Consider the following 13,768-nt stretch of genomic DNA (forward strand, 5'->3'; position numbering starts at 1 on the left):
CACATGCGAACGCATCGGAACTAGCATTACATGCAATAAATGAAAACTACATGTTCCTGTTTAACGAAGCCAAAATTTTAAATATTCAACATAATTATACTAAGTTATTGATTGCCGAGACTTTAGAAATGAAAATACAAAAAAAAAAACTATATTAACGTTCGTCGTCCATTTCTCGTATCTGATTCGTGGGCATTCAAACGCATGCATACCAAAGACATCTCCTATTTATAAGATTCCATACATAACATATGTTTCGTTAGTTTCATTCCACCCTGTGAATATGACACTAGTCAAGGTTTTAGTCCGCTTAAGGGAAGAATTCTTTCATTTCATTGTTAATAGTATTTTATTCGTATTCCAGTGAGAAATTTTTAATTTCATTGTTTTATCATACTTTTATCTTAAAATACTTCAATAGTATTTTATTAAAGTATAAAATTAAAATACTTTAATAGTATTTTATTCGTATTCCAAATTCGCAGTTATGACGAAATGTCTTCCTTCACTAGAGGTTGCATGGGGGGGGTTTAATATTTCTGGGATCGGGTTGGGGTTCACTGCTGTGATCCTGGGGTGTTGGACTGTCCATGTGTGAATAGTGAAGAACACATTATGAGTTTTAAATTATGTAATTTTGTTTCAACGTATCATTTCATAATTTATTCGTATAAGGAGATTTGGTAAAGAAGAAATCCTAGACTGAATAAAAGGTAACTCCTTGTTTATTTCTAAAATATTAATAGAACGTAGAAAAAATTGAGCATATATAAGCTCTCGTTTATATAGCATTTATATAACAAATCTATAATCTCTATTTTTGAATTTTCTCTAAGTATCCATTGTGCACTCTTGGAAATAGTTAGGGAATTTACAGTAGGTGTAAATTCCATATTCTAGGTGATAATACACATTCTATGATTTGTATTATATTACTCAAAAATACTACAAACCTTTTTAATACTCCTTTATTTTAGCTTTTTACCTCAATTTTGTTGTTCTGTGTTTCTAGATTTCATCACGTATTTAAAATGCTTTCTACTTCGGAAGAAGCACAGATCTGTATTTTACGAAGTATGTTTGAATTATGGCATCGCCATCAGCAGGTAAATTTTGAGTGTACTGTTTAATATAAATTCTTTTACAAAGCTAAATTAATTTGTCTCTCTCAGGTTCTTCCTTCTCCCTGAGCTAAATGTATTTTTGCATTTATTTATTTAAAATTATAGAGTAGTATTTTATCTTGATCATGATTTTGTTTGCCATCACCTGCATAAAGTGAAATCCATCAGTAGGAATTTCTCCCTGATAAATGCATAGCCTGATTCTCTGGATTTAGATGCAGGATTTATCTTTATTATCAAAGTGAGATGGAGATGTGTCAAATTGTGTGAGCAACTCACATGCCATTATTGCCCCTATGATAATCTACATTGCAAAATAGAAATGTGATAATAGCATTGTTCTCTGTTAGCATAATCATTTCATACTATTTGAGTAGTGCAAAACTGATCGTCTTTCCATTAAGATGCCAAACAAATAGCGTAAAATTTCAGAAGCCTGTTATGCAAGATTTTCTACATATTGTAAATTAAAAAGATAATGTGTTTGCCTAGTGTACTGTAGATAGATATGATTTTTCAATTTCAAGTGACAATGATACATGGATTTTATAAATCTCAGAATCAAGCATCCTGTTCTATTTTGTTCATTCAACCATTTTAAGAAAAATGTGTTTTTATTTAGATTATTCAGTGAATAATTGTGCATTTTTTGTTGATTTGAGCTTGATGACAAACTTTCTCTGCTTTCCTAATTATACTCCCAGTTTTACTCTAGTTGTTTTTGAAGGTGATATTTTATGGATTTCACAGGGTAATAAGGGGAAAGTACCTGGAAGCTGGTAATGTACATCCCATTTTGAAATTTTTGAGTATTGCTAACATGCTCAACTTCTGAGGTCCTGCTCAAATATTTTGATTTTGCCTCAAACCAACTGTCTTAGTTGAAGATAATCCAATTTTAAGCTCTCTAATTTTAAATTTTGCATAATTTCAACCTTTGGAGGAATGGGTTGCCCCCAAGTGCCAAGCAAGTGATCATAGCAAATTCCAAAGTGATTTGAAAGCTCCAATTGACTGGTTAAAGAGATAATTAAAGCCTTTAGTTTACAAAGTTAAATATTTTTGTCTCCTTCCAAATTATTTTAGAGCTTTTCATGAGTAATTAGTTGAATTGTAAGTGCACTGGACCTCATTGGTCTCACTCTGATATTTCAATTGCATTTGAAATGATTGCTCTAATTAAAGATAACCAACTGCTATGCTGTCTTGTACTTGGGAGGAACATTTTTAAGGCTTTTGATGAGTAATTTGCTGATAAAAAACATAATTAGAAGATATGAGAAGTCTTGGAAGGGTTCTCTGCAACCCTTCTTTTAATATGTTTTGCGTAGAACTTTGCAAACTAAATGAATAATAAGTGCTCTAGTGTTTCATTTCTTTTTATATAAAACTACTCGATCTGATATTAAAATATTCTGAATTAAATATTACCAGATATATATATATGAAGTCCATTGACTTCTGCAAGCAGTATACCAAACAGAATTCTAAGCAGAAAAAAAGTGCATACAAATAATTTTGAAACATTCTTTTGAATTTTCTGTACAGAAAAATGGAAGTGGCTATTAGTTTCATGTTTATATTTTATGAATATGAGGGGTTTTTTTTTTTTTTTTTTAAGTTTCTAGCCTAGGGTGATAAAATTAATTTAGACAATATTAGTTAAGTCAAGGGTACAGCTCTAAAACGGTGTTCGCAGGCCGGCCGCTAGTTAGTACACCGGACTGAACCTATTGGTAATATTAGTTGGTCCTTGAGGTTGTCACGGACATTCTCTCAGATATGCCAGACAAGCTGTTCTTGCTACCTGGGAGTCTAAAACGCTGATGGAACTGATATTCGGGTGACACTCAAGTCAAAGTGGACCCAATTTTGGCGAAGTCTGGAAGGTCTATGACAGCCAAATCCTCTGCTTGCACCTTCACGATGGTGGGACTGTTAGTAATCCTGGGTATAACCTTCATGCACAAGTACATGGTGGGTGACCACCCAGGTGTGAACCAACGTAAGCAGGGGTCGAGGTGTGACGCCCACACCACATGGAGGAACGCTGCCCCTCTATGTTACCAGGCAGTACTAGGTGGTAGATGACTCTCATCAACCGATGAAATACCACCACTTTGCTTATTGGAGGCTTGAAGTGGTGGAACCCATGTTTAGTCTCTAGAGCTAAGTTCCGGCCAACCCTTCCCTATCTCTTCCATCATGCAGTATGATTGATGATTTTTTGAGGTTATGATGAATGTCGTGGCGAGATCCAATATTCCTTACATTTCGAGGGTACAGCTCTAAAACGGTGTTCGCAGGCCGGCCGCTAGTTAGTACACCGGACTGAACCTATTGGTAACCCTCTAGGAAGCTTCCGGATCAGCTAGTGTATAATCTTGCTACCTCTACTCTGCCAGATAGTGACTGGAGGGAGTCCGAGTAGTGTGTATGCGGGGAGCATTGTCGAGGCCACGTTATGTCAAGGATCTGGGTATATTCTTACCACATGTACGCCATATCCAAAAATTTCATTACTTCATACAGCATGTCCCACCCACTTTTTCTTACTATTGAATACACCATGAATTGTCAAAATAATAGAGCAAGCTTATCTGCGAAAAGATCTAAACCTCCCAAGGACTTCCTAATTCATTTCACAAATATACGTGGTCTCAATTCTAATCTCAACGATGTCCATTTCCACTTGCAGTCTTCCAAACCCCATGTACTTTTTCTGACTGAATCTCAGTTATCAGTTGATTCAACTACTGCTCATCTCAGATGTCCAAATTATTTGCTGTATGATTCCTTTCGCCTCAAAGGTGGTACTTGTGCATATGTCCGTTCTGATATTCCCTGTCAGAGACTTGGCAATTTGGAATCTCCTCTCTTTGATCTTCTCTGGCTTAAAATCTCTCTACCTCATTGTGTAAAATTCATCTGTTGTCTCTACCGTTCTCCCAACTCCACTAATCGCTTGGAGCTCTTTGACTTCCTCTCTTTGCAACTTCACTTTCTCCAGTCCAACTTTCCTAACAGTGAGGTAATTTTCCTTGGTGATTTTAACGTTCACAACTCCAGCTGGCTTCCGTTTTCTAGTCACACCGACCCAGCTGGTCGAGATGCTGAGGCTTTTGCAATTACTAATGACCTAGCACAGATTGTTCATTTACCTACAAGAATACCGGACAATCCTAATCATACAGCCAATACGCTTGATCTTTTTCTCACAAACAACCCTTCTAAGTACAAGGTTGAAGTGAGAGGTCCTTTAGGCACTTCAGATCACAACTTGGTGATTGTCTCTTCTCCAATGGAACCTTTATCTCATGGCTATTCCCAACCTCGTATTGTTTGGCATTACAAGAATGCAAAATGGGATGACCTGCGAGACTTCTTTTCTTCTTTTCCTTGGTCTGATTACTGTTTCAAAACTTCTGATGTCAACTTTTGCTCAGATCGTGTCAGTGAAATTATTCTTGCAGGAATGGAATCCTTTATCCCACACTCCACTTTAAAATCTCGTCCTTTATCTAAACCTTGGTTTTCCAATAAATGTGCTAAGGCTGTCCAAGAGAAGAACGTTGCATATCGTAATTGGCTTGTTTCTAATTCTTCAGTTTCATTTTCTGCCTACACCAAAGCTCGCAACAATTGTAAAGCAGTTATTAATCAGTCCAAACTAGAGTTTGAACAGGCTAAGAGTAGAAAACTTGCTTCTTGCCCTAATGGTAGCCGAGCATTCTGGTCTCTTGCCAAAGCTATTGGCCGCAACTTTTACCGGCGCCTCTGCAGCCAGGTGGGAAGGAGCGGCAGTGCGTAGCACACGCTTCGTGATTAGACCGGGGTTCCAGCCCGTCACCACCAAATACGGAGGATGCGGAAAGGTCAGGGAATGACCACCGCATATCCCGGAGCAATATGGCCTTAGTTGCTAATGCTCCTATAAACCAAATAAACAAACAAACAAACAAGCAACTTTTGCCCATCTCTGCTCCCACCTCTGTCCAAACCAGATGGTTCTGTTGTCACTTCAGCCAAGGATAAAGCTGACCTGCTAGCATCCCATTTTTCTTCGAGCTCATGTATTAATGATCTTGGTAAAACACCTCCCACCATTCCTAACACACTCCATTCAATGCCTCCTGTGGTCTTCCGTCAAAAGGATATCAGAAGGATTTTGATGAATCTTGATGCTAAGAAAGCTCCAGGTCCTGATGGTATTTCTCCACTTGTTCTCAAAACCTGTGCTCCTGAACTTACTCCTATTCTTGCCGCCTTTTTTCACTTTCTTATTCCAAAGGTGTTTTTCCTTCTGCTTGGAAATTTGCTCATATCCAGCCAGTTCCTAAAAAGGGTGACAAATCCCTCCCATCCAATTATCATCCCATTGCAATTACTTCTACTCTTTCTAAAGTAATGGAGAAATCAATTAACCGCCAACTCTTAAACTACCTAGAAACCTTCCGTCTGATCAACGATCGCCAGTATGGATTCCGTCAGTGTCGATCCACTGGTGATATTCTGGCTTATGTTACCCATTTATGGACTAATTCAATGGAAAGGTTCGGTGAAACACAAGTAGTTGCTCTTGACATCTCAAAGGCTTTTGATCGTGTTTGGCATAAAGGTCTTCTAAACAAGCTTCCATCTTATGGTTTGCCAACTGTTTTTAGTAATTGGTTATCCAGTTTTCTCTCTGATCGCTCACTGAGGGTGATGGTAGATGGCTCTCTGTCTTCTAACTTCTCCACTAATGCCGGTGTCCCCCAAGGTTCAGTTCTTTCCCCCACTCTTTTCCTCTTGTATATCAATGACCTTCTTCCATTGACTGCAAATCCTATCCATAGTTTTGCCGATGATAGCACATTGCATTCAACTTTCCATTTTGAGAAACCTTGTCCAGCTCAATCAGTTTCAAGTTCTCGAAAATCTGCTGCCAATTCCTTAAATGCCGATCTTCAGGTAATTCTCCAGTGGGGCAAAGACAACTTAGTTGATTTCAACCCTTCTAAAACTCAATCTTGTCTTATATCTCGCAAAAAGGATTCTTCTGCTCCTATGCTTATCTTTAGTGACACTCCGATTTCTAGGCAAAATGATATATCTCTTTTGGGGATTACCCTGACTTCTAATCTCTCTTGGCACAAGCACATTACAAATATTGCTTCCTCTGCATCTAAAAAACTTGGTTTTCTCTTTCGCTCTCGGCGTTACTTTTCTCCCAAACAGCTGCTCACTCTGTATAAATCACAAATCCGCCCTGCCATGGAATATTGTTCCCACATCTGGGGTGGTGCCCCCAAAACCTCTCTCAGGTTTCTTGATTCCATTCAGAAGAGGGCAGTTAGGTTAATTAATGATTCATCTCTAACAGAGTCTCTCCACTCGCTTTCTCATAGACGCACTGTTTCTGCTGCATGCCTCTTCTACAGATACTTCCATGGGCACTGTTCTTCTGAATTGGCTTCTATAATTCCCGCTCTCTCTTTCAAAACAGTCCGAACACGTGCCGCCACCAGCCAACATCCATTTACTGTCCAACTTCAAACCCACAGAACCAACTTTTCATCTTCCTCATTTATTCATTCAACTGCCGTTTTCTGGAACAACCTTCCTTCATACGTATTTCCTGAAAATTACAATCTACAGAAGTTCAAGTCCAATATCAACAAATATCTTCTTTCGTCTTCTCAACCTCCAACCCAAGCACGGTACTAAGTACTATAGGTTATAATACCTCTCGTGTTTGGGGTTCTCATAAAAAAAAAAAAAAAAAAAAGCGTTGGCATTATCCCCTTCAGAATAGTTCTCCAGAGTTTATACAGCAATTGCAGCACGTCTCCCACTGCTTGTGGCAACTTGGGAATTTCAGCTTCATGATGATGTCCGATATTTTTTGCATTTCAGCTTGAATCTCCACAATGTCTTTGAATCTTCATTCTTTTAATTAGATTTTCATTTTGGAGAATAGAAAGAAGTCATGGAAGGGGGGGGTCAAGTCAGAAGAATGGAGAGGGTATGGATCATTGCCATTTTGTTATTGGCTTAAAACTGCTGAACTGACAAAGCCAATGTGTGGACTGGTACATTGTTGTGGTGCAGAAGCCAATCTTGAGTGTACCATTTGTCTGGGCATTTTCTACTGATATCCTTCCTCAAAACTCCTTAGAAACCTGATATAGAATTGATTTACAGTGTGGCCTGGTAGAAAGAAATCCTTATGAACAACTCCCTGACTGTCAAAGAAAACAGTCAGCATGTTCTTGATGTTTGGTCTGCCCTACCTTGCCTTTATTTTTTATTTATTTATTTTTTTTTTTTTTTGACATGTAGATGATGGACTTTTCCATTGGGACCACTGCTGCTTTGTTTCTGGATCATAACCATAAACTCAGCTTCATTCTGTTATCCCCTGTTATGACCTCAGAAAATAAGTTTCTGTCCTTTCTGGCTCATGCTTGCAGGTCTCCTACACAGAGAAAGCCAGTTATGTTTCTGTTCAGCAAACAGGACACAGATTTTGTAGCAATCTGGTTCATGTTTAAATTTTCAGTTAAAACATGTTGGCCTGTACTTTTGGTGTGCCTTGTATAAGCAGAAATATATGTGCATGTTGTATTTTCAAATTTTGTACTCTTAATGGTTTTCTGCACTGAAAATTGAAAGTGACTATTAATTTGGTGCTTATATTTTATTACCCTGATTTTTTGTTTCATATTTCAGCAGAATTTTGTTGTTGTTTTTTTAAAAAAAACAATGTATTTTAAATATTTAAATTACATTGTTTTTTTAAAAAAAAACAATGTATTTTAAATATTTAAATTAAAATGTTGAATACATTAAGTACTGCAAGAAAAAGAATTAAAAAAAAAAAAAAAGAGCTGGCTTCCTACTAGCCAATAAAATAACCTTTCCCAACCCCACACAATCAAGTATCTGATCTTAATGACTACCACTTGTAAAATTTTGCCACCATCATTCCAGAAAACCATGAACAGGACAGTAATCAGTGCGGTAAATTTTTCATGATTCATGGAAAGTGTGCTAATTTGGGAAGGGGTGGGGATACACAGACATTAGAGTTTAATGTCAACCATAAGAAGAACAAAATTTATTCTTGCTGTTCTTTTACTTAGATGTGCAGCAGACTAGAAAAAAAGATATGGAGGGGTTACATTCTGAAAAGCCTTCATGATATAAGGAATAAATTTAATGAATATTGGAATATTGGTTAAGTCATCAAATGTGGACATTATAGGGATAACAGAAACATGGTGCCACTTCCTGACAGGAGATGCAGAACTTGAATACTGCGAGTACAAATGTACATAAAGGATGGGTGTATGCATATCCATCTAGATCAGTGGTTCCCAACCTTTTTTGACTCGCAAACCCCTTTCAATGTAATATTTTTTATTGCGAACCCCTTTCAGCATAATATTTTTAATGTGAACCACTAAGCCTATATTCTGAAATCGTATAATATTTCTGAATTTTTATTATAAAATATTTCCAGTACTACATTTTTATAAGCGACATTGCATAATAATAAAAATTATTATTAAGTATTATTTATACTTTGTAAAGCAGTTATTAATAAATCCAAACTAGATTTCGAACAGGCTAAGAGTAGATAACTTGCTTTTAGTCCAAATGGAAGCTGAGCATTCTGGTCCTTGCCAAAGCTATTGGCTGCAATTTTTGCCCATGCTAGGAGTTTGGTAAATAAATTTGAGGTATTGCTCTGGGCATCAAAGGCAAATATTGTTGGGATATCAGAGACGTGGTGTCACACAGATATACGGAATGCAGAACTGAAATTTGGGGAGTAAAATGTGTACAGGAAGGATAGACAGGATAGGAAGGGAGGAGGGGTTATGCTATTATTTAAGAAACACATCAAATCCAAGGAAGTGAAGCCAATCGACATTGCTGGACAGTGCAGTGTCAAGTCAGTTTAGTGTGACATAAGCATTGGGAGATCAAAATTGAGAGGAGTGTGCTATAGGCCTAATGACTCTGATGAGTATAATAAGAAACTGTTCAGGAAAATAGAGTGGGACAGTAAATCAGAGAGTCTTATAATGGGGGATTTTAATTTCCCAGATATTGACTGGAATTTTTGGGTTGGTCACTCACACACTAGCAAGGCTTTTGTCGATTTATTGGATGATTGTTTTCTACATCAGCATGTTCGGGAGGCAACTAGCAGGAGTAATACTCTTGATCTGATTATCAGTAGTGATTCTTCATGCATTAAGAATCTGCAGATAGAGGAACCACTAGGTGGCAGTGATCACAGTATGCTGAAGTGGGATTTACTCAAAGAAGTAACTATCATCAGGGGTAAAGGGAAGGGTTTTTGCTTTCGTAAAGGCGACTATGTTGGGACCAACTGATTATGTTACCAACAGCAAATTCAAAATGGGAAGCATACAAAGAATTAATCTTGGAAGCTACTAGGCCTTACTTACCAACTAAGAAATATTGTTCACGGTTTAGGCCTAAATGGATGTCAGATGAACTAATCAGACATATGGCATTGAAGAAAAATGCATGGGATACATACAAATTAATGGGAGACATGGAAGCCTATGATATATATATAAGCTGGTCTGTAACCAAGTCACAAAGGAGATTAGGCAGGCAAGGGCAGATTATGAGAAATCTTTGGCAAAGGATGCAAAGAAAAACAACAGAGTTCTTTACCTATGTAAACTCTAGAAGGAAAGGGATGAATCAGATTGGTCCACTGGATATTGATGGTTCAACTGTTGATCCTGCTCAGGTGGCTAACAAACTAAATGGTATTTTGCATCTACATTCACTCATGAGGAGTTATTCAGGGAGGGTAATGCCAGAGGTGAGTTAAACTCTGCAGTGAGCTAGATGATTTTGTAATAACTGAGAGGAAAGTGGAGGAGAAATTGTTGAAGATAAACATAAAAAAGGCACCGGGGTGGATGGGATCTATCCCATTATATTAAAGGAGGCAGCAAAAGAAGTAAGCATACCCTTAGCCATAATTATGAGAACTTCTTTGGATTCAGGGAAAGTACCCATGGACTGGAGATGTGCAAATGTGACCCCGATTCACAAAGGAGAAACAAACAGCGACACAAGTAATTATAGACCTGTTAGTTTAACTTCTGTTGCAGGAAAATTATTGGAGGCACTGGTTAAAGAAGTATGGCAGGATCATCTAGACAAGACTTCAGTTATAGCTCGAACACAGCATGGTTTTGTAAAGGGAAAGTCTTGCCTGACCAATTTGATTGGATACTATGATGTGGTCACAAGGAACTGAGTGCAGGGAATAGCTTTGATATCATATATTTGGATCTTTGGAAGGCTTTTGATACTGTTGCACATGGAAGACTACTGAACAAATTGGAACAGTGTGGCATTGGAGGCAAATTGCTGCTATGAATAAAGGGATGGTTGAGTAGGAGAAGACAGAGTGGTAATCAGTGGACACTGCTCATCTTGGACTAATGTTATTAGTGTAGTCCCTCAGGGTTCAGTGTTAGATCCATTGTTGTTTTCTGTATGTATAAATGATATTGATGGTGGTATATCAAGTTTAATGTCCAAGTTTGCAGACGATACGAAGGTTGGTAGGGTTGTTAAGGACACTAATGACAGTATGCTGCTGCAATAGGATCTATAAAAGTTGAGCAGATGGGCTGAGAGGTGACAAATGAAGTTTAACACTGACAAATGTAAAGTACTACATATGGGAATCAGTAACCCCAGAGTGACGTATCAACTCTATGGTACTACACTGACAGTGGTAGAGAACGAAAAGGACCTGGGGGTAATTGTGCAGGCAGATATGAAGTTTTCTGTGCAGTGCAAACAGTCTGCAAGAGTAGCTCATAGTGTCTTGTCAATGATATACAGGAACTTTTCTAGCAGGGATAAGGAGGTGATTATCTCCTTGTATAAGGCAATGGTCAGGCCACACCTTGAGTACTGTATACAGGTCTGGAGGCCTCGTGTAGAACGAGCACAGAAAAGGGCAACAAGATTATTGAATGGAACAAAGGATTGCTGTTACGAAGAAGAGCTTAAGTTTTGCAAATTACAGTGTCTGGAGACTAGGCACCGGCGAGGTGATCTGATAGAGGTGTATAAAGCCGTGAATGGTTTGAGCATTGTCAATGCTGATGGGATTCTTCCTATTGCTCAGAATAATCACCTGAGAGGGCATAAATTCAAATTGATGAAAGACAAATGTAGGATAGATGTGCAGAAGTTTGCCTGTAGCCAGTGGGTAGTTGGTTGGTGGAACAGACTTCCATCCTTTGTTGTGGAAGTTGATATAGTTAATTTGTAATCAAGTGACAAAGGACATTAGGGAAGCAAAGGTAGATTATGAGAAATTTTTGGCAAAGGATGCAAAGAAAAACAGTAAAGATTTCTTTACTTACGTAAGCTTTAGAAGGAAGGGGATGAATCAAATCGGTCCAGTTGATTGGGTTCGATTGTTGAAGATTCTGCTCAGGTAGCTGACAAACTAAATGAGTATTTTGCATCTACATTCATATATATGAGGAATTCTGTAGGGAAGTGGAGACCAGTAGATTATCAAACTCTGGAAAGGAGTTAAATGATTTTGAAAACTGAGAGCAAAGAGGAGGAGGAGGAAAAATTGCTGAAGTTAAACATAAGGAAGGCAGCTCTGGGTGGATGTGATCTATCCTGTTATATTAAAGAGACAGCAAAGTAAGCAGGCCCTTAGCCATGATTATGATGAAATCCTTGGACTCAGAGAAGGTCCCCACAGACTGGAGATGTGCAAATGTATCCCCAATTCTTTAAAGGGGGGGGGATTTGAAAGGTGAAACGTAATTACAGACCTGTTAGTTTAACTTCTGTTCTGGGGAAAAGAATGGAGTCACTAGTTAAAGAAGCACAGCAATTGACAACACTACAGTTATAGTTCAGACACAGAATGAGTTCAAGGGCAAGTCTTGTCTGGCAAATTTGATTGGATACTATGATGTGGTCACAAAGATATGACCGCATCATAGATGGATGCAAAAAATAATTTTGATAGCATATACTTGGATTTTAGGAAAGCTTTTGATACTGTTGCACATGGAACACTACTGTTCAAGTTGGAGCAGTATGGCATTAAGAGCAAGTTGCTACAATGGATAAAAGGATGGTTGAATAGGAGAAGGCAAATCATTGGATTTGCCTTCTCCTATTCAACCTGTGGTAATCATTGGTAATCTCTGTGGTAATCATTGGACACATCTCTTTGTGGACTAATGTTATTAGTGGAGTCGCCAGGGTTTGGTGTTGGGCCCACTGTTATTTTGTATATTTGTTCAAGTATGCAGATGATACAACAGGTGGCACGGCAACATTGGCAAATGCAAAATACTCCATATGGATAGCAGTAATGCAGACCATCTGCACTACTCAGAAAACTTCATATCTGTCTGCACATTACCCCCAGGTCACTGTCAGTAGTACCACACAGTTGATACGTTATTCTGGGGTTACTGCTTCCCATATGCAGTACTTTACATTTGTCAATGTTAAACTTCAGTTGCCACCTTTCAGCCCATCTACTCAACTTTTCTAGATCCTGTTGAAGTAGTATACTGTCATTAGTGTCATTAACAACCCTGCCGACCTGTGTATCATCTGCAAACTTGGACATTAAGCCTGATATGCCATCATCAATATCATTGATGAATACAGAAAACAACAATGAACCCGGGAGACTCCACTAATAACATTAGTCCACAAAGAGTCGTGTCCACTGATTACCACTCTCTGTCTTCTCCCCCTCAACCATCCCTTTATCCATAGCAGCAATTTGCCTCCAATGCCACACTACTCCAATTTGTGCAGCAGTCTTCCATTTTCAACAGTATCAAAAGCCTTTCTAAGATCCAAATACAAGCTGGCCTCGATTAACGCGATTAATTTTCGAAAACTTCTGGAATGTCCATAAAGAATTTTAAAAATTCCTTTTAAATAACTTTTTAACTGTATACAATGTAAAAGATAATGAAAATAATTATGGAATTAAATGTTTATTGCATAAAACAGCGGTTCCCAAAGTGTGCGCCGCGGAATATTTTAAATTTTCGAGGGAAACACGGTGATATTCAACATCTGTCAGACAACGCGTAAACTGTTAGCTCGAGGTAGTTCACAGTTTCGACATGTCTTATTAAGTTGTTTGGTCCTCACTACTAAACAGAACTGTTAGGTATTTATTTTGGTCTAGGTGCGCCGTGAAAACATTACTGAGACACTAAGGGCGCCGTGAACCGAGAAAGTTTGGTAACCTCTGACATAAAATACACAATGAAGAAATGACTGTTGCGGAAATATTTGATCAGTGTTGACTTTCTCTTTTCATCAATCAATTTCCGATAGCCGACAACAATTTTCTCTGGGCCCTGGCGAAATAAATATCGAAGAGAACTTCAAACATTTTGTTTGAAGTTCTCTGCGATACAAAAGATTTCATCTAGTTCTTTTACCGTTATCTCCTTTCAGTAACATTTTCATCTGTCTCATTGAAAAATTCAAATTTTTAAATGCAAGTCTGCATTGACTTGCATTTAAAAATGGATTTTACAAATAACAGTTTAGCGGGAGACAAACATTTGTTTATTGCCTGT

General features: G+C 38.0%; 1 protein-coding gene across 1 annotated transcript in view; it reads left to right on the forward strand.

Moving 5' to 3' along the window:
* The window catches only part of Cbp80 (Nuclear cap-binding protein subunit 1), a 393,330-nt gene that overhangs the window by 331,634 nt on the left and 47,928 nt on the right, over window positions 1-13,768 (forward strand). The window contains exon 19 of the mRNA XM_090368459.1: window positions 1,013-1,106. Within this exon, the coding sequence (XP_090224585.1) occupies window positions 1,013-1,106 (94 nt within the window). The remainder of the gene's footprint in view (window positions 1-1,012; window positions 1,107-13,768) is intronic.

Source organism: Mastigoproctus giganteus, chromosome 2 (genome assembly GCF_048544385.1).
Source record: "Mastigoproctus giganteus isolate SK-2022 chromosome 2, ASM4854438v1, whole genome shotgun sequence".
NCBI lineage: Eukaryota > Metazoa > Arthropoda > Arachnida > Uropygi > Thelyphonidae > Mastigoproctus > Mastigoproctus giganteus.